The sequence below is a fragment of the Arctopsyche grandis genome, chromosome 4 (assembly GCF_051622035.1).
Source record: "Arctopsyche grandis isolate Sample6627 chromosome 4, ASM5162203v2, whole genome shotgun sequence".
NCBI classification, from domain to species: Eukaryota; Metazoa; Arthropoda; class Insecta; order Trichoptera; family Hydropsychidae; genus Arctopsyche; species Arctopsyche grandis.
Window position 1 is genome coordinate 5,141,305 of NC_135358.1, and position 20,522 is coordinate 5,161,826.

Sequence of the window (20,522 nt, forward strand, 5' to 3'; positions counted from 1 at the left end):
AATGCATAACAATGTATGTATTATTGAAGAGTTCCTCGACTGATTTACTTTATTTAATAAAATCGTAAAACGCATATTTACAATACTTTTCATTACAAATCCTATAATGACAGACTATGTAGATAAACAGGGCCGCGCCTAGGAGCTCGGCCTCCTGTGTGCAAACTTACATACATAAATCTTACCTTGTGATAAATATTGTGTGAGAAATATACTGTTGAAAATTTTAATCACAATAAAAATTAACCATAAAAATAGGAAAGCAAAGCATTCAGTTCTGAACAGGACCTGACGACAAGAGAAGTTCATTCACGAAAATCTAGTGTTTTTACCCTCAATCGCACATCTAGAACATTTTTCTTTCGATGACCAACTAATATCCTCGAAGAAATACATCTGGCAGTCGCAAAGATAATAGAACCTAAAAGACCTAGCTCTAGGCGGACCGAAGCTATTACCTGCTATCCCGTTATTTCCCCGAATTATAGTTCATATGTGTAAGGGCCGGGCCGCACCGTGCAACTTTGTCGGCCGACTAGTCGCGCGACACGAAAAAATGTATGGAAATGTGTGCGACAAACAAGTTGACGGGTGTGGCATGTCCCATCTACCTGCATGCATTGGTCTGGTTGCCCTCAACCAAGTTGTTCGCGAGTTGAGCGGTGCGGCCCGGCCCTTACAAGTTGTAACTTGTAAGGGCCGGACAACAGCAATCCACAATTATACAACAAGACAACCTAAATGAATTTTAAAAAGTACGATGTCTTGTTTCGCATTTTTTAAGGAATATAATTTTTTCGCTCAGCCGCCTGTGTGCGTTGCACACATTTGTACATATGGTAGGCCCTGCTCTGAAGATAAATATAATATGTTGGAAAAATAAATTGTCGGATCATATCCAAAATCACTTAACAGAAAAACAGGAAGAAAAACCCATGAGCACATATTTATCTAATATATAATTTGGAAAGAGACTTTGTATGTATCCTTCGTTCGTTGGGTCGTAAATCCGTGACGTTAAATAATTCGATTTTTTCGATTCAAAGTCCCCGGGGGCGAAGCCGCCATTCATAATTCATTTAGGCGCCGAGGGCGAAGCCGCCTTCGCACCGGGGGCGGAGCCCAAGGGGGTGCAGGCGCCGGATTCTGGTATACATATAATTTCGTATATATATATATATATATATATATATATTTTTTTTTTTATAAGAGACTTACTATATATGTTTGTTTGTTCGTGACAGTCAATTTAATAAAAAAAACAAATGAGTATTCAAATAAATTTATATAAAATAAAACTATCCAAATAAATTTAAAAAAATGTTTATTATTAGATTAGTCATGTTTAAGCGGTTTATATTACAAATACCGAGCGAAGCCGGGTAATACATACAGCTAGTACTTAATGAAAGTCCTATCAATTTTCATAGCGCCATGTCATATTTTTCTGTATTTTGTTCACTTTTTTCTAAGAATACGAGCGAAATACAAATACATATACGCTATCGCTACCCAAACGAAACATATGCTACAAGTGGTTTATCTATCGATCGCTTGTCGCGCATGCCGCATTTCCCAACAACTGTCATAGTAGAACTAACGTACTTTAATCGGTACAATAATACAATCCTAGTTTCTTAGGAATCAATTGAGATGTCTAACATAGGGACTGCACCTCCTGAAGATCCTCGCTTCAGCATCAAACCGGTGCAACATGCAATTGCTTCCTGTTCTGGCGCTCTACTCACATCATTTCTTGGTCAGTGTTTGAGTCAGCTTATAAAACTTTTCCCAGAATAATTTTTGAATAACTTATATCTGCAATAATGTACTCTTTGGATGTAGTTAAGAAAAAGTAAGTTTTAGTTAGAGGTTAGAATGTTTAAATTCTAAAATTATACGTTTGAATGGCACTTATATATAACATAATCAAAATGAAATGCAAGTCATGATGATTCCGTATCGTATTGTTCCAGTGACACCACTTGATGTAGTGAAAACGAGATTACAAGCCCAACAAAAAAGACTGCTATCAAATAAATGTTATGTTTATTGTAATGGGTTGATGGATCATTTGTGTCCCTGTGAACCAGGAATAGCGTCAGCAAGTGCCAAAAAATTACATTTCAATGGAACACTAGTAAAATTATAGACCCTTTTATTATTATTCGTATTTAATTTGAGGTTTTTTATTTTATTTTATAAAATTTCAGGATGCAATAGTGAAGATAGCTAAGTTTGAAGGATTTACATCGTTGTGGTCTGGATTAAGTCCTACTTTAGTTTTAGCTGTACCGAGCACTGTGGTTTATTTCGTTTTGTATGAACAAACAAAAATAAATATGACCACCTATTACCGATCAAATACTGGAAATTGTAAAATTACATTATTTTTTACATACCTCCTTTATTATTACATACCTCCTTTATTATTACATACCTCCTTTATTATTACATACCTCCTTACGTTTCACTTACGATTACAATTCAGGAAAAAGTTTGCCTCTTATCCGATCGTTTTCATACTTTGCCATATTGCTCATTTTGGTCATCAATACAAGTAAATGGATCCTCCGCCATTACGATAGAGATAAAATATCGTTTAAGATGCGAAGCAAGTCCGAAAATTTTTAATCTCGGTGACATCTCATAATCATTAATTTTATACATAGATGGCGGTAGTAAAATAAAATTATTGACATTTTTATTCAAAATAATAATTTGTGATATACATATTTTGGTTTAAATTATTTCTTGTATTTTAGATAGTCAACCTATGTGGATTCCATTATTATCTGGGGCTGCTGCTAGAACTGCATCTGTTTCGATTTTTAGTCCACTTGAATTAATTAGAACCAAAATGCAATCCCGAAAAATGACTTTTTCAGGTAAATAAATTATTTTTACTCATGTATATGTCATTGATTCAATGTAAAGTTTGTTGTATTTTTAGAAATGAAAGATAGTATAGCTGATTTACTTAAAACAAGAGGAGCTACAGGTTTATGGAGAGGTTTTGGTTCGACACTTATGAGAGATGTGCCTTTTTCTGGTATAATTTATCCACTTTTTTGTTACCTTAAATATCCATACATATATTTTCATAGAAATCACATATTTTTATATGAACAGGTATATATTGGATGAATTATGAAACAATTAAAAGGTTTTATGGAAATATAGACCCAAATGAAAATACATTAATATTTACTTTCTCTGCTGGAGCAGTATCAGGAAGTGTGAGTGGATAGTTCTTTTCAAAATAATGTATTTTTATGAACAGAAGTAATACAAAAAATGTCTTATTAATAGATTGCGTCTTTGGTGACTCTTCCTTTTGATGTTATTAAGACTCATCAACAAATTGAGTTAGGAGAAAAAGAAATTTATTCCGGTGCATGATACATATATACATTTTTTATTCGTTTGTTTGTATTATATTAAAATTGTTTCAGTTTTTATATTGAACATTTATTTTGCAGTTTCTTCTAATAAGAAAGCAAAAGGAATGATAGGAATGTTTATAAATATATACAAGACACAAGGATTTTCTGGCCTTTTCACAGGATTTGTACCTAGAATAATTAAAATTGCCCCAGCATGTGCCATTATGATTGCAACTTTCGAATATGGAAAATCCATTTTCCGAGACTACAATAAAAGCAAATATTACAAAGAAATTGAAGAATTAGTACAATAATATTTTGAAATAAAATATATTTTTCTTGCAAAATAAATAACTCTTATTTTATTTCCAGATTACAATAAACAATAAGAAAAATATCAATAAACGGCTTTGATAATTCTAAAATTAGATTTTTTTTCCAAAGGATCAGTTATTGGGACACAATGCAGGAAAATAAAAATAAACAAATCGACAGTTAGCATATAATTAACTATGTAATACAATACTGTTATTTACTATTTAGTGAATTTTTGATAAGATTTAGTTAAGTGGATTAGATATTTCTGTATTTGTATAAATATATACATACATGCAGGGCTTTTTTCCCTAAGAACGCGGCGGAACGGCGTTCCAGCACCTTTTTTCACAGTATTCTTAATGATTCAAAAGCAATTAGATGAAGCAATATTCGTGCGTACATAATCGCAATCCATATTTATATAATTAACCAGAATGATAATATATGGTGTCTTATGAAGAGGATAAAATATTCGTAAGTGCAAGAGCAAGTATTATGTTCCAGCACCTTCTTTTTTCAAAAAAAAGTGCTGTATACATAATAAAATATTAATAAATAATATACAGCTGCTTGTTTATCTCAATTTTAAATTAATTTTATTATTTTATAAGTGTACAATATTTTAAAATAATTTATTGTTATTTCTCATACCTTATATGTAGTTGTATATTTACAATGTACTAAGTGGGATAAAATATTGGGCTCAATAAATGTAGCTATAGTTTTTAGCCAGTGTATGGTTGACCACAAAAGATTTTAATGTTGAAAAATAAGAACTCTGTGACATTAGTAAATACCTTTTATGTTTTTGATGGTGCTACTGTTCACTACTGTAATTCTTGGAAATATCTTGGGGTACTATTTTATAGCTGTAGTGTTTCCTCAACTTATATCATTTACGGTAATTGGACTATTCGTCATATTGCGGTGGTCGGTCACAAAGATAATTTTTGCGATGAAAATCGCAAATACACAATATTTCGCACTCAAGTTCTCGTTAGTATGATTGACTTTTCGGCTGCCAGATGTTCCGTTATAGAGATTTTAGTGACTTTGGCACGAGTACTTTGTGACCAGTAATCACCGAACCATCATTTACAATACATATCTGATAGAGACCATAAGCAAATACCTGACTATATATTGTAAGGCAGGGAACGTATGTTGACCGTATCCCACATGTTGTGTAGTTTGTAAGAGGATCGTTTATTTTTGTTCAATTTTTACAATGGTTATTGTATGTACTAAGAGGTTGAGCTTCGGAGAAGTGATCTGATTGAACTCCAGAAGTTCACTCTGGTGTTGGGAGCTGGTGCGTCGCTTTATATACGTTCTGGCTTGAAGCGTGCCGCGTGCAGATGCTTTGTCTTTGTTTCCAGGACACGTGTGTTGGGAACACGTGTTGACCTGTTTTTGAGGCACCTGTCTTCGTTATACACGTGGTTTATTGCTATGGGGTCAGCGCCAGGACGTCCTTCGTTTGAGAATGGGGTCGTGCCATGCGTTAACGACTGCCACGTGTAAACAATTTTCAGGACATGTGTCGCGGTTGCCTGATGACATCACTGTTGGGTTTCGTTCGTTTTACGATCGAGCCATGAACTCTTTCTTCTGGAATGGTCGAAGGGGACGTTGCCCTTGAGTTATGCATGTTTGTACAGGATCGATAATGAGATCACTGGTTTTGATTCGTAATAGCACAAGTCGTGCTAGATTCCTACAATATTATTTGGTAAACAGATTATTGCGCAAATTGCGATTGCGTGCACGACAATCGTTGCCACAAAAATCGCAAATACGGAATATCTGACACTCGAGTTCTCGTACGTGCAATATTTCGATGGAGTTTTTGGGTGCCAGACGTTTCGTGATCGAGATTTTAGTGCCGTGCGCAAGATCGCTTTCTGCGGAATAATTACTAACCATTTTATTTGACATGTAAATCTAAATTGGTTTTGAAATTTCATTTCATCGACATTGAATTCGATATAGCATGGTCATAAAATGTAGCGTTACAATCTTGTTATTAAAGATCGCATTCTGAAATCTGACAGCTGGCTGAAATGTCAAGTCTGGAGGCTCGAGCGGGCGCTCCGCCCCCAGATGACCCCCGTTTCCGCTTTCGGCCTGAACAGCAGGCTACAGCTTCCTGTTCCGGAGCACTCATTACATCTCTATTTAGTTAGTATACTTCTCAACTTATACACCACACATAACCACAATGTACACGTGAAATGTCTTTTTGCAAGTCCTTGAAAATGTAAACCTTAATTTTTGACATTTAACTTCAGTGACACCACTTGACGTGGTCAAAATAAGATTACAAGCCCAACAGAAGGCTCTCCTGTCAAATAAATGCTACTTATATTGCAATGGACTGATGGATCATCTATGTTTATGTGGACCCGGTATGACTTCAACGAATGCTAGAAAACTCCACTTCAACGGAACATTGGTGAGTTTAATGCAATTTAGCACTATAAACACACATCTAGAAAAGATTCCAGATTTACTTTAACAACATTTATACGATTTCAGGATGCAATGATGAAGATAACAAAATATGAAGGTTTTACTTCTTTGTGGTCGGGTCTGAGTCCCACATTAGTTCTAGCCGTTCCGTGCACCGTCGTTTATTTTGTTTTGTATGAGCAAATGCGAGTTGAACTCATGGATCGTTATAGTTTGAAGACTGGAAAATGTAAGTCGGTGTCTCTCTTCTGGAATTTACTGATAGTTGTAATGTTAGACTAATTCAAACTTTCAGATGAGCAGCCAATGTGGATTCCGTTACTTTCCGGAGCAGCCGGTAGAACGGCTGCCGTCACAATATTCAATCCTCTCGAATTAGTTAGAACAAAAATGCAATCTCAAAAAATGACATTTTCAGGTAAATATATTTGAAGTTATATTTATATATTATATATTTAATGTAATATAGTATTTGTTTTTCTTTAGAAACGAGAGTTGCTGTTTATAATATGCTTGAAAGTAGAGGAATCGCAGGTCTATGGAGAGGTCTCGGTTCCACTCTCATGAGAGATGTTCCTTTTTCAGGTATACACATTTCTCTATGATAGTTTTAGTAATGTTTTGGTTAAGAATTCAATAATGTAATGTTTACTTAACAGCTATATATTGGATGAACTATGAAACAATCAAACAGCGTTATGGAAATAGAGATCCGAAAAAAAATGGTTTTACGTTTAATTTTATCGCTGGAGGAATATCGGGAAGTGTAAGTTTACTACAAAATGCAACGTGTTTATTTTATCAAGTTTGAAAACTATTATAACAAATATAATGTCTCATTATAGGCTGCAGCTTTAGTTACGCTGCCGTTTGATGTTGTGAAAACGCATCAACAAATTGAATTAGGCGAAAAGGAAATATACTCCGGTTAGATTGAGATTACTCGAAGTTGTATTGTAATATTATAGTTATTGTTTTATATTAAATTATATCCATTTTTGCAGAATCTTCCAAACAAAAAGCGAAAAGCACATTAGAAATGTTAAAGAACATATACAGAATGCACGGGGTTTCCGGCCTTTTCACCGGAACCATTCCTAGAATTATCAAAGTAGCCCCAGCTTGTGCAATCATGATCGCATCATTCGAATATGGCAAATCATTCTTTCAAGACTATAACAGAAAACAATATTTAGATGCCGTAGAAAGGTAATTCACTATAAATATCGTATAATAGACTACTATTGATTCACATGTAAAATTCCAACGTGTTATTTTACAGAATCCGTCCCAACGTCATATCATTCAACGGATGAACAATAATTAATTTCGATGTTTAAATATTAAAATTACAAAATAATTAATTGTAACTATTTCAATTTTTAGTTAACTTTATTGTATTAGAGGTATAATAGCTATGAAGTGGACTACCGTTTAAAGGTTTGCTTTTCCAAAAGCGTCAACGCTTATCAAGAATGTACTGAATTTAATACTAGAAGTATCATTTGATTTGTGGCACCGCGCTTTAATCCAACTATTATATATTGTGTAATTTTTAGCCATTAAATGTGATATTGAAATGCAACACCCAAGTTGTAATTAATTAATTTTTATAATATAATATAATGATTTTATGACTTGTTACATGTTGTATTTTATATTGATTTTTTTTTAATTATTGTTATATATTATTTTACGCATACAAAAATCGTTTTATTATTGTTACGGGGACGAGTAGATGGTGTAAAAATATTATAGTCACAGATTTTATCAGATGATTATATTATTTAAATAGCAGTAAGTATACACGAGATTAATGTACAAGTTTGTATTACAAGTTACTAGTCTCAAAATGAATCGCAAGTTAATAGTTAGGCTGCTTAATAGCAAGTGCTCTTCAAAATGTTTAACATGAGCACATATTCAATAAGGGTAACAATTTCGACCAATCACAGTTTGGTAAAACAACTGGTGATTACCAGTGGCATTCATGCGTAAGATAGTTTTAGTATTTGATATATGTATATATGTATCCCTTGAATGTATCGACAAATGGTTGGGTAGGATTAAGTGGGATAATAATATTTGAGGGAAACAATTCGTGAGAAAAATGTAGAAAAGCAATAAAGTTAATAAAAAACAATATTTTAAGATTTAGTATTTGACATATGTATCCCTTGAGTGTATCGAGAAATGGTTGGGTAGATACACACAATTCGTTGTACAGATTAAGAGGGATAATGATATTTGAGGGTAACACGAGTCGTGAGACAAAAATGCAGCTAAAACAATAAAGATTTTGAAAGTCTCATAAATAACCTTAAAGGAACATATCAATTAAACGTGCGCTCAAAGAATCAAGATCAAACATCAAGCGGGAATAAAGAGTAATATAAGCAGTGGCGGCTCGTGGATAAGATATCTGGGGGTGCTGCGGTTGATTTGAAAAATAAAAAAAATATTTATTTGGATATTTAACTATAAACCTTTCCCTTACGGTGCCAAAGACATCCGCGCGCTCCGATGATATGTATTTTGTACACATAAATTGACGTAATTCGTAATTATATTACGGAGGAATACAAAAATTCTGAACCTCGTATCTATTACATTTCATATCGATATTCCCATTATTAGAGTCGAGTTGTAGTAAATACATATCACAGGGGAGGAAAGGTTAACAACAAAATTATCAAAATTAAACATTATACATATGTATTTTATTTCATTCAAAAATTGATTCTTCTGTCTTTTTTCCTTGAAAAAAGGTCTAAAACCTTTTCGTTAAATTTTTCACTTCATAATCTTTTTTTTTTCAATTGACAGCATAGACAAAGCCGTCAATCTTTCTTGAACCATTGTGTTTCTTATATATGTATGTCTTTATTCTATTTATTGATGAAAAACACCATTCTGGCTCAGAGGTAGTTTTTAACTTTTTAAGTTTTCTTTAATTGAAAATGCATCGATATTACTAGATTGCAGCTTCTCTTGATTCAGATGCCATCTTAAATAGTGACGTGTAGAAGGAAGTGTAAGAGGTGTAGAAGGAAAGACAAAAGGTGCAGAAGAAATGAGGAAAAGTGAGGAGCGCGCGGCGCGCACACGAACGCAAAAAGAAATGTGTACTGTTGGGAGTGCAGTACGGACCAAGCTTCTAGCTGCCCCCGCGCCCCTCCTTCGCCCACTCGGCATATTCCATCGAAAACCGTACTGCACAAAATCATAAATGATGCCTCACTTTCTGATATAAGAACCGCGATGTATGATCATTATTAGATGTATCGGTGTGCGGGCGAGCTTAATACACGCTTAAATAATATTGATATTTTTATATAATACATTTATGTATATTAAATTTTTCTCAATTAACTTGGTGGTTCTGCAGTACCGCAGTGCGTATGAACGAGCCGCCACTGAATATAAGTACATACATAGGTTGTAAGATATTCATCACATAACATTATACCGAACCCATTCCCTGTCCTAACACCGAGTCGGTGAATAAATAAAAGACAAATTAAATAATCATATTATTTATTGAAATCGCAGTATTGTGATGCTCCGATGGTCTATGTACACACACAGATACATGATGAGAGTTTGGAGGTTATGTGAGGAGGTGAGGTAAGGTAAGGTAAGGTAAGGTAAGGTGCTAGAAGACGACGGGGGGCAGAGGGTCCGCGCGCAGAGTGTTGAGGTCGACCCTCGCGTCCTGAGCCTCGTCCAGCTGACCGACCACCGCCACGTTGTCTCCTCGAATGAGATGGAGGCCGAGCACCACCTGGGCGGCCGGAGCTCCCGCCGAAAACACTCGCTCGTGCGACTCCTCCACCACCAGGTTCACGCTCTGGTCGAAGCCCTTCAACGTGCCGATGAAGTTGCGCCCGTCTGCTGTTATTATCGACACGGATCGGTTCACGAAAGACTCCAAGCCGGAAGTCATCGTAGCTGGCGATCGAAACTGACAGCCGCTCGAAAACAAACGTTCTATACTATGCACCAAACGTTACTTTGTACGACCATATCTATTTGTACAATCTTCGAAACAAAAAGAGTACCAACCACTTGGAATTAAATTATTCATTAACGATCATAGAAGTAGAATGCATAGAATCGCTCTCAGTCTCCAAAAATGTTGCTACAAAAACTCTGCGTGGCAGAGTTTGCTAAACTTCGTCTCTCTCTCTCTCTCTCTCTTGTCTCTCTTCTGACTTTCCGTCTCTCTCTTCGATGGCTCGCTTTTAGACGATACGTTTGTTAACAATGACCATTCTATGCATTCTACTTGGGTGCACCTCACGGGATCGAATTATAAATGCACGAAAAACCAAATATCGGAAGGCAAAGATCGAAAATCGAAAGATCTTAAGTCGAAAGATCAAAAAAAAGGATGCATGGTAAACGGTACATTCTGCGCGCGCATATTAATACGGGAGGAAAAGCCTGTTCCTCTTGTTCCTGTTGTATCATGCTCGCGAAAAGTAAGTGAGGATGTACCGTTTACCATGCACCCTTTTTTTATCTTTCGACTTTAGATCTTTCGACTTTAGATCTTTCGATTTTTGATCTTTGCCTTCCGATATTTGGTTTTTCGTGCATTTCTTATTCGATCCCGTGGGGAAGACCCATTCTACTTCTATGTTAACGATAAATTCGGTTCGGTGATTACATCCCAAATGTGAATCTTTACTAGGATGACTGCCGCTACGTAAATCGCGCGAATACTGGCGTACAGAAAACTGTCCAAATATGGTAATTGGATTATTATTAGACACATTTCGACCGCCCAAAAGACAATTTTTGCCATGAAAATCGCGAATACGGAATATTTGGCACTCGAGTTCTCATTAGTATGATAGTTATCGTTAGTATAATGGGGTTTTTCGGCTGCCAGATGTTCCGTTATAGAAATTTTAGTGACTATTGGGTGAGCGCTTTGTGACCAATAATCACCAAACCATTAATTATATTAATGTATTGTATCTGTATTGGTGCACTCGTCGCTTTGGAGCGATCTGTTAAGACGAGTGTACATGTTCGATTGAAATAAAAATAAAATAAAACAAAACTTTGTGGCGGCTCGCTATATGACATGGTCGAGTTCGGTCACCTTCCTGCGAGTTGGGACCAACTCGGCCGTGTTCAGAGTTGCTACCTCACTCCGACTTCGGCTGCCATAATAAAAACACGTGCATCAACATGCCAATCGTCTCATTCGTTTCATCCCCTATAACTTCATCTATTGTTAATACGAACATAGATAAAGTAAAAATGTATAATGGAACTGTATAATGTACACTGAACCCCAAATATTGCTCAGCAAATGCTTTTTTTTTTACGAAATTTTTATTATTATCGACTAGACATATAAACTTTGCATGTTGATATGGACATTCGAGTCCGTAACGTCATTTTAATTTTGATAATAATAAAAATCTCGAAAAAAAAAGCATATGCTGAGCAATATTTAAACAGTTTTTTGTGCGGACATTTTCCTGTGTGAAGATTTTTCGTACGACAAGAGAACCGCACGCGCGATTTTTGTAGCGGCTGTTATCACGGTAGTGATTCACATTTGGGATGTAACCCGTTTACCGTAAATTCATTTATTATTTTACGAGTATTGAAGGTACAAAAGATACTCGGCAATGCCATAGGGATCTGATTTTTCAATATGACTGTATTATTCCTCCTACTCAGAAATTTTATTGTGTATTTTTATTTCAACTGTCTACTTAAATATCAATTTTTTAGATCTAAATGCAGTGGTGATATTGGGGGGGGGGGGTGTTGTTCAGCCGCCACCCCCCTAGATTTGAACGGGACTATCCACGTTGCTCATGTATTATTATGAATTTGAATTAAAATATTATTTTCTAGTAATAGGATGCCAACGGGAAGTTATTAATTTATAGGAATTGTAAATAAAATGATATTATAATAATAAAATACAGTTTTCAAAATTTATTTAATGCTAACTTCTTATTTTTTAGTTTAAAAAAACGTTCAATGTATTTTCAGGAGATTATTTTGTACTTTATAAATATGCATTTATACCCAAATCTCTTGAAAGATTTTTAAAATTCTTTTAATATTAATTTTATTGATAAAAATATATAAATAAGAAAATGATAACAGGAGTCACTAATGCATCACAATGGTCGAAAAAATACAAAATGATGAGAAAAATAAAAATATATACACAGACAAAAAATACAATTACACATAATCATAAAAAAACAATAGCATTATAATAATAGCAGATAAAATAAAAATATCACATAATAAAATACAAAGTAGGGAATGTCTTGCATCTATAGCCAGCGCCAATATATGTATAATAACCAGCCGCAAATACAAAACATTCCTGCGAGACCTTAATGGAAGAGAGAAGATCAAAATTCCACTCACACAGTACATTTAATTATGAAAATAATGATGAGTGCAGGCTACCAGACAAATAGGTTAAAATAATCTCCGATAACCTACGCTCACCGAAACTGAAAACATTGCATTCAGGCTTAGCAGCAAAAATTTTATTGAGTAATCGGATAGCCCTTGGAATAGGAGCCATTCGATAAAGAACTGTGCGAGCAGGAGGTGCAGCCATATAATGATGATGTCTAACATGCACATAATTATTATGGACATAAAGTCTCAAATGTTCCAGCAATGACGGGATATTTTTTATATATTATTAAAATACATATATAAATTTTGTATATATGTTATAATATTTTATATATATACATATATATGTATGTATGTATATAAAAATGTTATATATGCATATGTAAGCTTATATCGGTTGGTGTAAAGACTTCTATAATATGGTTTCCATTCAAAACCAACACCGTCAACATCAATTAAACGATAAAATTTCGAGTGTGAAATTTATTTTTTAAATATTAGTGTTATATGTAGTAAATAAATCTAAATGGCAATAGACCCAACTATGTGACCCACATACCTGGAAGAACAGATGATAGATGGACGAAATAAGTGCTAGAATGGTACCTGAGAGAATGTAAAAGGGTGCAAGGGAGATTACAGAGGATATGGGTGGATGAAATTAGAAAAATTGTGGAATGAGATGGATGAGAGTTGCGCAAAACAAAGATGAATGGAAGCGTGTTGAAGACGCGTTCATCCAGCAGTGGTTGGCGAATGGCTATGAATGATGATTATATGTACATTGACGTAATTTGCCATGTTTATTTATGAGTGAACGGAAATCGCAATGAGAATAGAAAAACTGTAATTGTATGTATTATCATTGTTTTAAAACATTGACCAAAGGACAACGAACATTCAGCTCGGCCTTTGAATTAAATCTTCAAATTGCTTCATTTAACGTACATAAGATTATCTTGTTTTACTGTATTTTTTGCATTCAGATAAAAGCTTCATACATATTTACATATTTTTAAAATTTTCACATCGTCAATTCGCATTCACTATACATAGTAATTAATTAATGTTTTTCCACTAACAAATAGTTACATACGTTATATTTGAAAGTGGCATATATACGTCCGGTTTTCTTCATTCCGAGAAATATTTCGCAAAACATTGAATATAATGTTTTGCGTTTAACCATATTTAAAAATACTGGTGGCCTGTAAAACGTATATTCTGCTTTTCCGAAATTCTGGACATACCGAATTGACAGTATTGATAACAATTTGTGAATTAAGTCAAGCAGAAATAGTGTTTTTGCAACTGAAAATTGGACTTCGGCTCATATATACATACATATGTTAACCTCATTATGTCATATAATACAGAGATGATGTATAATGACTTTTTAATCTATTATCGTGCCAATTTATAGAAATAACCCAGCATTTTCTCTAAATATGATTGATTCGTAGGATGTTTAATGTACATATGTACGTGTTTGGCGAACAAAGATCGTTATAATGAATATCAGGAATTCTCAAACTTGTATGTAACGTAAGATCATACTTTATTTTCACATATCACAAGCGTATTATGCAAGTAAATAATATTGTCGGTTTTTATGGACCCATTTACGTATTGCCCTGTACACGCAAATGTGAGATAACGAGCTTGAGCTCTTATTCAAGTCTTATATATGTATGTATGTACATAATTTTTTGTTCAACGCCACACAATCTCATGAGAATACATGTTTTATAAAGGTAGGTATATATGTATTAAATTGAAAAGTGATTATTGAAAAAAATGACCATGAGAGAGGCGCCTACGTAGACAGGGCTGTCACTTTTATTGGAAGTACATATACTTGTTACATGTACTGATACTTGATATCAAATATGTCTCATCTACTTTTAGAATTTGCTCCCACTTCTAAACTTCTTTAGATTGAGATCATCAGTAGTCCACGTAAATAATATGTTCAGTTTTTCTCAAAATTTGACCTAACCCAGAATTCCCACACTTGAAGATTGAAAACTTCATCCAAGATTATAGTACCTAGTAGGATTCATTAATTACATCTGTAACCATCAGCTTTCCAACAAAGCCAATAATTTTTTACACGTGATAAACAAATTAACACCATTACGAGGCAGACTGACACTAAATTATAATAACTGTCAAGAATTTTCTTAAATCAAAGATGGATTCGAATTTAATTTGCAATGATTATACATATCAAGTCGACTGATTATGACGCCAACCCTGAAAACTTGTATATCTTGAACCTGTTCATAGCAATATACTCAGCAGACCCCGACAAGTCGTTCTACCAGTCGGTTGGCCATGACCAAGACGAAATTTTTCATTTATTGTGTTTGTGCAATTTTGCATTTCTGCAGTGGGGATGCACCCGAAGTGAGAACATCCCAGGGCTCCCTTAGAGGAGCCTACTTCAACACCATCAAAGGAAGAAAGTATGCAGCTTTCATGTCTGTGCCATTTGCTCAACCACCAATAGGATCACTGCGCTTTAAGGTAAGTACCCAAGATGCGATTCAGAACAAACGAAAGTGTTGATTTTAAACATTACTACTATTTTCAGGCAACTATTGAAGCTGGAACTTGGGAAGGCGTTAGAGACGCCACCCAAGATTCTCCACACTGTATTCAAAGCAACCCATATATGAGAAGCGATGAAATCTCCGGTGATGAAGATTGCCTCTACTTGAACGTTTACACACCAGCTGTGAGCACACAATTCCTACATGTACTTAAATATCCTCATATAATTCAATTTCACTTTTTATTAATTGTTAGGAGGTGAAAGATGGTACCCCATTGCCAGTGATGGTCTTCTTTCACGGAGGTGGGTGGGTCACGGGTTCTGGTAACAAATTTCATTACGGACCAGATCGTCTGCTGGATCGGGATGTTGTTCTTGTCGGTGTTAATTATCGGCTAGGTAATTTTAATTAGATATGCAAATGATATTCAATGTAAATCAATCAGATCATCGTACCATTTACATTTTGTTTGCTTATTAATTGAATACAATCTTATAGGAGCACTTGGATTCCTGTCAACGATGGACGAAGCGGCTCCTGGAAATTGGCTGTTCAAAGATCAAAACATGGCTTTAAGGTGGATTAAAAAGCATATTGTACACTTTGGCGGTGATCCAAACTTAGTCACAATATTTGGAGAAAGTGCTGGTGCTGCCAGTGTTCACTATCACATGTTGTCACCAATGAGCCAAGGTCTCAGACAAATATTATAAAATGTATTTGCTTTATTGAAACTATTCATCGATACTAATTTATTATTTCTACTTCAGGACTTTTCCACCGGGCGATATTACATTCTGGAAGTGCACTTTGTGATTGGGCAAACTCATCACCGGGTCATCCACAAAAACAAGCTAAGAAACTAGGTAAAATTATGGAATGTCCTATCGACGACAATCTAAAAATGATAGAATGTCTTCGTACTAAAGAAGCCAAAGAAATCATAGCCGCTGATAAATTCTTTTATGTGAGAAATGGTTCCAGGCATTAGATCAGAAATTTTTTGACAAGCATTTTGAAACGGTATGTAATTTTCAGGAATGGGACTTTGATCCGATGATTCCGTTCAGACCTGTGGTGGAGCCTTTGAATGAACATTCGTTTTTGTCTGAAGATCCAAGGGTTTTATTTAAAGAAGGTCGTTTCGCTCAAGTACCTATGATGAATGGACTCAATGAAAACGAAGGAGCCATTAGAACTTCACGTGGGTTTATTTAAAATACATAAATATACAATAGACACTTCATTATAAACTGCTTTTTAAATCAATATTTTTAGCGCTCCTTGGCGTTCCCGGATTACTGGATGAATTCGTTGAGAACTTCGATGATTTGGCACCAGTGTCGTTTATGTACCAACATTCTAAGGATGCTGATGCTATTACTGAGGCTATCAAGGAATTTTATTTGAAGGGAATTACTATTAGTTCCGACACGTATTTGAATTTAACAGATGTGAGTTAATTTTATATCAACATATCTGTCTTGTTTATTTTTATTATTATTATTACAAATCTCTTATCTCTTATCCGATCGTTTTCATACTTTTCCATATTGCTCATTTTGGTCATCAATATAAGTAAATGGATCCTCCGCCATTACGATGGTGCAAAAATATCGTGTAAGACGCGTTTGAAATCTGCCCGGCGAGATAGTCGTTGACGTTTATCCACCGTTTGTTTAGCCTATTCTCACTTTTCGCCATGTCAGATTTCAATATTGTTTAAACGCCTATAACTTTTTCTTTTTTTACTCTATATTTTTATTGTATAGCATTAATGCTTTCAGATATATTCCGATACATATTTTACTGCTGGAGTTGACGAAGCGTTGAATTTGATGTTGCCCAAAGCTTCAAAGTCAATTTATTTGTATTTCTTCACTTTCAAAGGAAGACATAGCTTTTCTGAAGTGTTTGGCGACAGTACTCGTAATTATGGTAAAATTTCGTGTTTTGTTTTTTATTTACTTTATCTATGTACGTAAACAATAGATGAAGTTTTTATTTATTGATTTCTAGTTTTATATATTATATGATTAAAAATTGTATATTATAGGAGCTTGTCACGTCGATGAACTAATGTATTTATTCAATATTGGAATGTTCCCGGAATTAGAAGGACGAGAAAAGGATGTTTCAGATGCTGTACTTTCAATATGGACGAATTTTGCAAAAACTGGGTATGTTGTGTTTTAATGTATAATATATATGTTATAAATACATACAGTGGTAAACTTTTTTATTTATATCTTAAGACGTGTGTACATGTGTATGTATGTATGTATTAAGGAGTCCAATTTACCGTAATTTCCGTTTGCCGATAATCTGATAATTTTTTTACCAAATACTGGTTTACCGGCAAATTACTAGATTTTTCAATCTCAAAAATAAACTACTACTTTTTGTACTAGATATGTTAAGCTGATAAACTTTATTTATTATATACGAAGATATATTGCCCAAAAAAAAGAAGAATGTGGTGTTCTTTCTAAATGAATATTTTATGGTAAACGGATTATTGCGTATTTTATTGTGTATTTTATGGTAAACGGATTATTAAACGGACCCGCGCACGACTATCGTTGCCACAAAAATCTCGAATACGAATATCTGTCACTAGAGTTCTCGTTACATTTCGCGTGGTAACTTTCGATTGATCGAGTTTTTGGGTGCGAGAAGATTCGGATTTTAGTGACAAGCGCGAAATCGCTTTTTGCGGACCAAAAAATATTAATGTTTTTATTCGTCGCTTAAGGAAATAGCAGCGTAGAAAACAAATATTCGAACTATTGTCTGATAATTGTGATTTAATTAGATTAATTTAATTTCATCAAAAAGTAATTTCCTTTCTCACAATACTTTTTTCTTCTAAGGAGGTTCCTTTCCAAAACTGGATTCAGTTTTATTTCTAATAGCTAACAAAAGCTTTTCTTTTAATAATAACACACATTTAGTCGTAGAAAAAACTAATGCAGATTTAATCATTGAATTCCGAAACTGATAGATTTACTTCTTCCTTGTAAATCCCTTCTATAACCTTTCCTACTATTTTCGTTATTGTATATTTTTTCTCCTGGAAGAAGCACTAGGTCGGAACAGTGTTGCCACAAGATAAAATAAAGGAGAGGAATATGGTAAATTGCCACGAATATATTTTGTTAATTTACTGGCAATTACCGAGATATTTTTACCGGGAAAAATTACGCAGATATTTTTCGGGCCGTTTACCGGTAAACCGGTAATGAACTCCCTAGTATGTATGTATGTTTGTTTGTATACGAAATATGATAGTACATATGACGGAATATTTAATGTCGAAATTAATTTATTATATGTATGTATAATTCATATATGATTTTTAATCAAAGCAAAATTTGCTTACTTCGCTAGCATAAAAATAAATAAACATGTGTATATGATATATTTCATTTTTATTTTTCAGGGATCCTTCATCGCCAGTTCGTGAAACTAAATTAGGCAACATACCTTCTTGGCCCAAATTGGATACATCAGACAAGTGGAAACACGTTCAAATTGGTGAAAAGTTAGAAAAACAAGATGATTTATTTAAAATCCGACGACATTTCTGGAGGAATCTTCCTTTGTGGCCCAAACACCATTCCGCCATTTATGTAAAATCGGAAAAAACTGAATTGTAATATTTCAAAAATTGATACATAATATCGTAATAGCTTTATATATTTTACAATGTTTGAATTATAATATATAATATATTTTATACAAATAAATTACAATAAATTGAAACAAGTTGTATGTATTGTGTTAATCACCATATTACATATAATTTAAGTTAAGTTAATCACCATATAAAAATTTCACAATTATATATATATATATATATATATATATATATATATATATATATATATATATATATATATATATATATATATATATATATATATATATATATATATATATATATATATATATATATATAATATCGCTATTCTGTGTGTCTGTCTGTGTGTTTGAGATAACGCTCGCCGTACTATAATAGTCGTTTCGATTCGACATACAAATGTACGAATATATGTATGTACATATGTAGGTAATATACGAATATAATAACAAAACAAAAACCTTCTAAATATATATAACCTTTGCTACCAATGTTTCCTCTAGGTGAATAAGTATCTGAACATTTAACGCAGTCTATTCAAAATTTATTTAATTAATTAATTATTCTATTGGTGTTTTATATTGTTTATATGTAGGTCGTTTTTACCATTTTTTTGATATTAGACAATTAAATATAAATATTAAATCTAATATATAATTTGGAAAGAGACTTTGTATGTATGTATGCGACCTTCGTTCGTTGGTTCGTAGACGACAAATTCGATTCATTTTTTTTTTCGATTCGTAGGCGCCGATTCGATTTTTTTCGATTCAAAGGATTCGAAGTCCCCGGTGGCCAAGCATCCGGGAGCTCAGCCACCGAGGGCAAAGCCCTAAAGGGTTCTGAAGGCTCTGGGGGGCGAAGGCTCCGTGGGCGCAGGTGACTTATTCTGGTATACATATAATTTCGAAAGAGACTTAGTATATATGTTTGTTTTTTCATGATAGTCAATTTAATAAGAAAAACAAATGAGTATTTAAAAAAAATTATATAAAATAAAACTATTCAAATAAATTTGATAAAATGTTTGCTATTAGATTTGTCATGTTTAAGCGGTTTATATTACAAATACCGAACGAAGCCGGGTAAAACCACTAGTTGAATATATTTAAAAGGTATTTTAAAGAAATTTGACCGCGTGAGGATCGAACACGGGATGACGCATTTCTTTTTTACAGGGCTTTTCTATGCTTGTCTTTATTTAATAAATTAATATGCCAACACCCATGCGATGATATTTCAACGGCTACAACACTAATTAAATATAATAATGGATTTGACCACAATTTTTTCAGTCACGTTAATGCAACGTGACTTGTCACAAAAATACACGATGAAAAAATATTATACAAAAACATGCATACATTTTGTATTAGTACCTACGTATTGTTCTTGATGCAAATGACAGTCTTCGAGACGAGTGTCATTTGCATTTTCCATCTTTTATAAGCCCACACAATAAGGAACTCGGAATATCAGGGCTTTTTATCCTGTAATTTATTCGTATTTTAATTATACATTCGTAATCGTATATTTAATTATAACGTAAATAGCTTACATTTAAAACTTGTCAGCAAGATTCTTAATATGCATACATACACATGTTACAGTACAAGTTTACATCTCTTTAGTTCACGATAATACTAGTTTGTTCATATATAATACAAACCAATCTGCCTAGTTTTAACTAGTTTTTTTATGCATTTAGCCAGCAGCATAGCCTCTCGGTGA

The 20,522-nt window shown here is 33.8% G+C and overlaps 4 protein-coding genes across 7 annotated transcripts in view; 3 read left to right on the top strand and 1 right to left on the bottom strand.

The window, feature by feature from the left end:
* The first annotated feature begins 1,525 nt into the window (after positions 1–1,525).
* Positions 1,526–3,807, top strand: LOC143910523 (solute carrier family 25 protein Shawn-like). The gene is made up of 8 exons (XM_077429031.1): positions 1,526–1,759; positions 1,977–2,140; positions 2,214–2,376; positions 2,766–2,888; positions 2,954–3,052; positions 3,133–3,239; positions 3,313–3,394; positions 3,483–3,807. The coding sequence occupies exons 1-8, from the start codon at positions 1,654–1,656 to the stop codon at positions 3,698–3,700; spliced, it is 1,062 nt and encodes a 353-aa protein (XP_077285157.1). The 5' UTR covers positions 1,526–1,653; the 3' UTR covers positions 3,701–3,807.
* Positions 3,808–5,718: 1,911 nt separating this feature from the next.
* Positions 5,719–20,522, top strand: part of LOC143911195 (solute carrier family 25 protein Shawn-like) — a 43,445-nt gene continuing 28,641 nt past the window's right edge. The window contains exons 1-9 of one of the 4 annotated variants that reach the window (XR_013260557.1): positions 5,719–5,885; positions 5,996–6,159; positions 6,243–6,405; positions 6,472–6,594; positions 6,663–6,761; positions 6,836–6,942; positions 7,022–7,103; positions 7,181–7,385; positions 7,459–7,608. Coding sequence is in view for 3 of the 4 variants with exons in the window: in XM_077429972.1 (XP_077286098.1) it covers positions 5,768–5,885; positions 5,996–6,159; positions 6,243–6,405; positions 6,472–6,594; positions 6,663–6,761; positions 6,836–6,942; positions 7,022–7,103; positions 7,181–7,385; positions 7,459–7,492 (1,095 nt within the window). In the remaining variant the exon portion in view is untranslated. Of the gene's footprint in view, positions 5,886–5,995; positions 6,160–6,242; positions 6,406–6,471; positions 6,595–6,662; positions 6,762–6,835; positions 6,943–7,021; positions 7,104–7,180; positions 7,390–7,458; positions 7,880–20,522 lie in introns of those variants that run through there. The other 3 variants (XM_077429972.1, XM_077429973.1, XM_077429974.1) reach the window with 3 other exon arrangements.
* Positions 7,952–10,169, bottom strand: LOC143911201 (U6 snRNA-associated Sm-like protein LSm8). Its single transcript, XM_077429983.1, has one exon. It carries the CDS (start codon positions 10,120–10,122, stop codon positions 9,832–9,834), a length of 291 nt encoding a protein of 96 aa, XP_077286109.1. The 5' UTR covers positions 10,123–10,169; the 3' UTR covers positions 7,952–9,831.
* Positions 14,897–18,909, top strand: LOC143910191 (venom carboxylesterase-6-like). Its single transcript, XM_077428562.1, has 10 exons — positions 14,897–15,119; positions 15,187–15,330; positions 15,402–15,546; positions 15,647–15,841; positions 15,919–16,115; positions 16,187–16,352; positions 16,427–16,602; positions 16,936–17,086; positions 17,205–17,328; positions 18,591–18,909. The coding sequence occupies exons 1-10, from the start codon at positions 14,928–14,930 to the stop codon at positions 18,805–18,807; spliced, it is 1,707 nt and encodes a 568-aa protein (XP_077284688.1). The 5' UTR covers positions 14,897–14,927; the 3' UTR covers positions 18,808–18,909.

What these genes read in the sequence shown, in the direction of transcription:
- LOC143910523 (XM_077429031.1), top strand. Translation starts at nt 1,654, where the DNA reads ATGTCTAACATAGGGACTGCACCTCCTGAAGATCCTCGCTTCAGCATC. An exon ending in CCGATCAAATACTGGAAATT is followed by an intron (nt 2,377 to 2,765) that starts GTAAAATTACAT and finishes CTTGTATTTTAG; the next exon opens with ATAGTCAACCTATGTGGATT. An exon ending in AGAAAAAGAAATTTATTCCG is followed by an intron (nt 3,395 to 3,482) that starts GTGCATGATACA and finishes TTTATTTTGCAG; the next exon opens with TTTCTTCTAATAAGAAAGCA.
- LOC143911201 (XM_077429983.1), bottom strand. Translation starts at nt 10,122, where the DNA reads ATGACTTCCGGCTTGGAGTCTTTCGTGAACCGATCCGTGTCGATAATA.
- LOC143910191 (XM_077428562.1), top strand. Translation starts at nt 14,928, where the DNA reads ATGACCAAGACGAAATTTTTCATTTATTGTGTTTGTGCAATTTTGCAT. An exon ending in GTTGTCACCAATGAGCCAAG is followed by an intron (nt 15,842 to 15,918) that starts GTCTCAGACAAA and finishes TTTCTACTTCAG; the next exon opens with GACTTTTCCACCGGGCGATA. An exon ending in CGACAGTACTCGTAATTATG is followed by an intron (nt 17,087 to 17,204) that starts GTAAAATTTCGT and finishes TGTATATTATAG; the next exon opens with GAGCTTGTCACGTCGATGAA.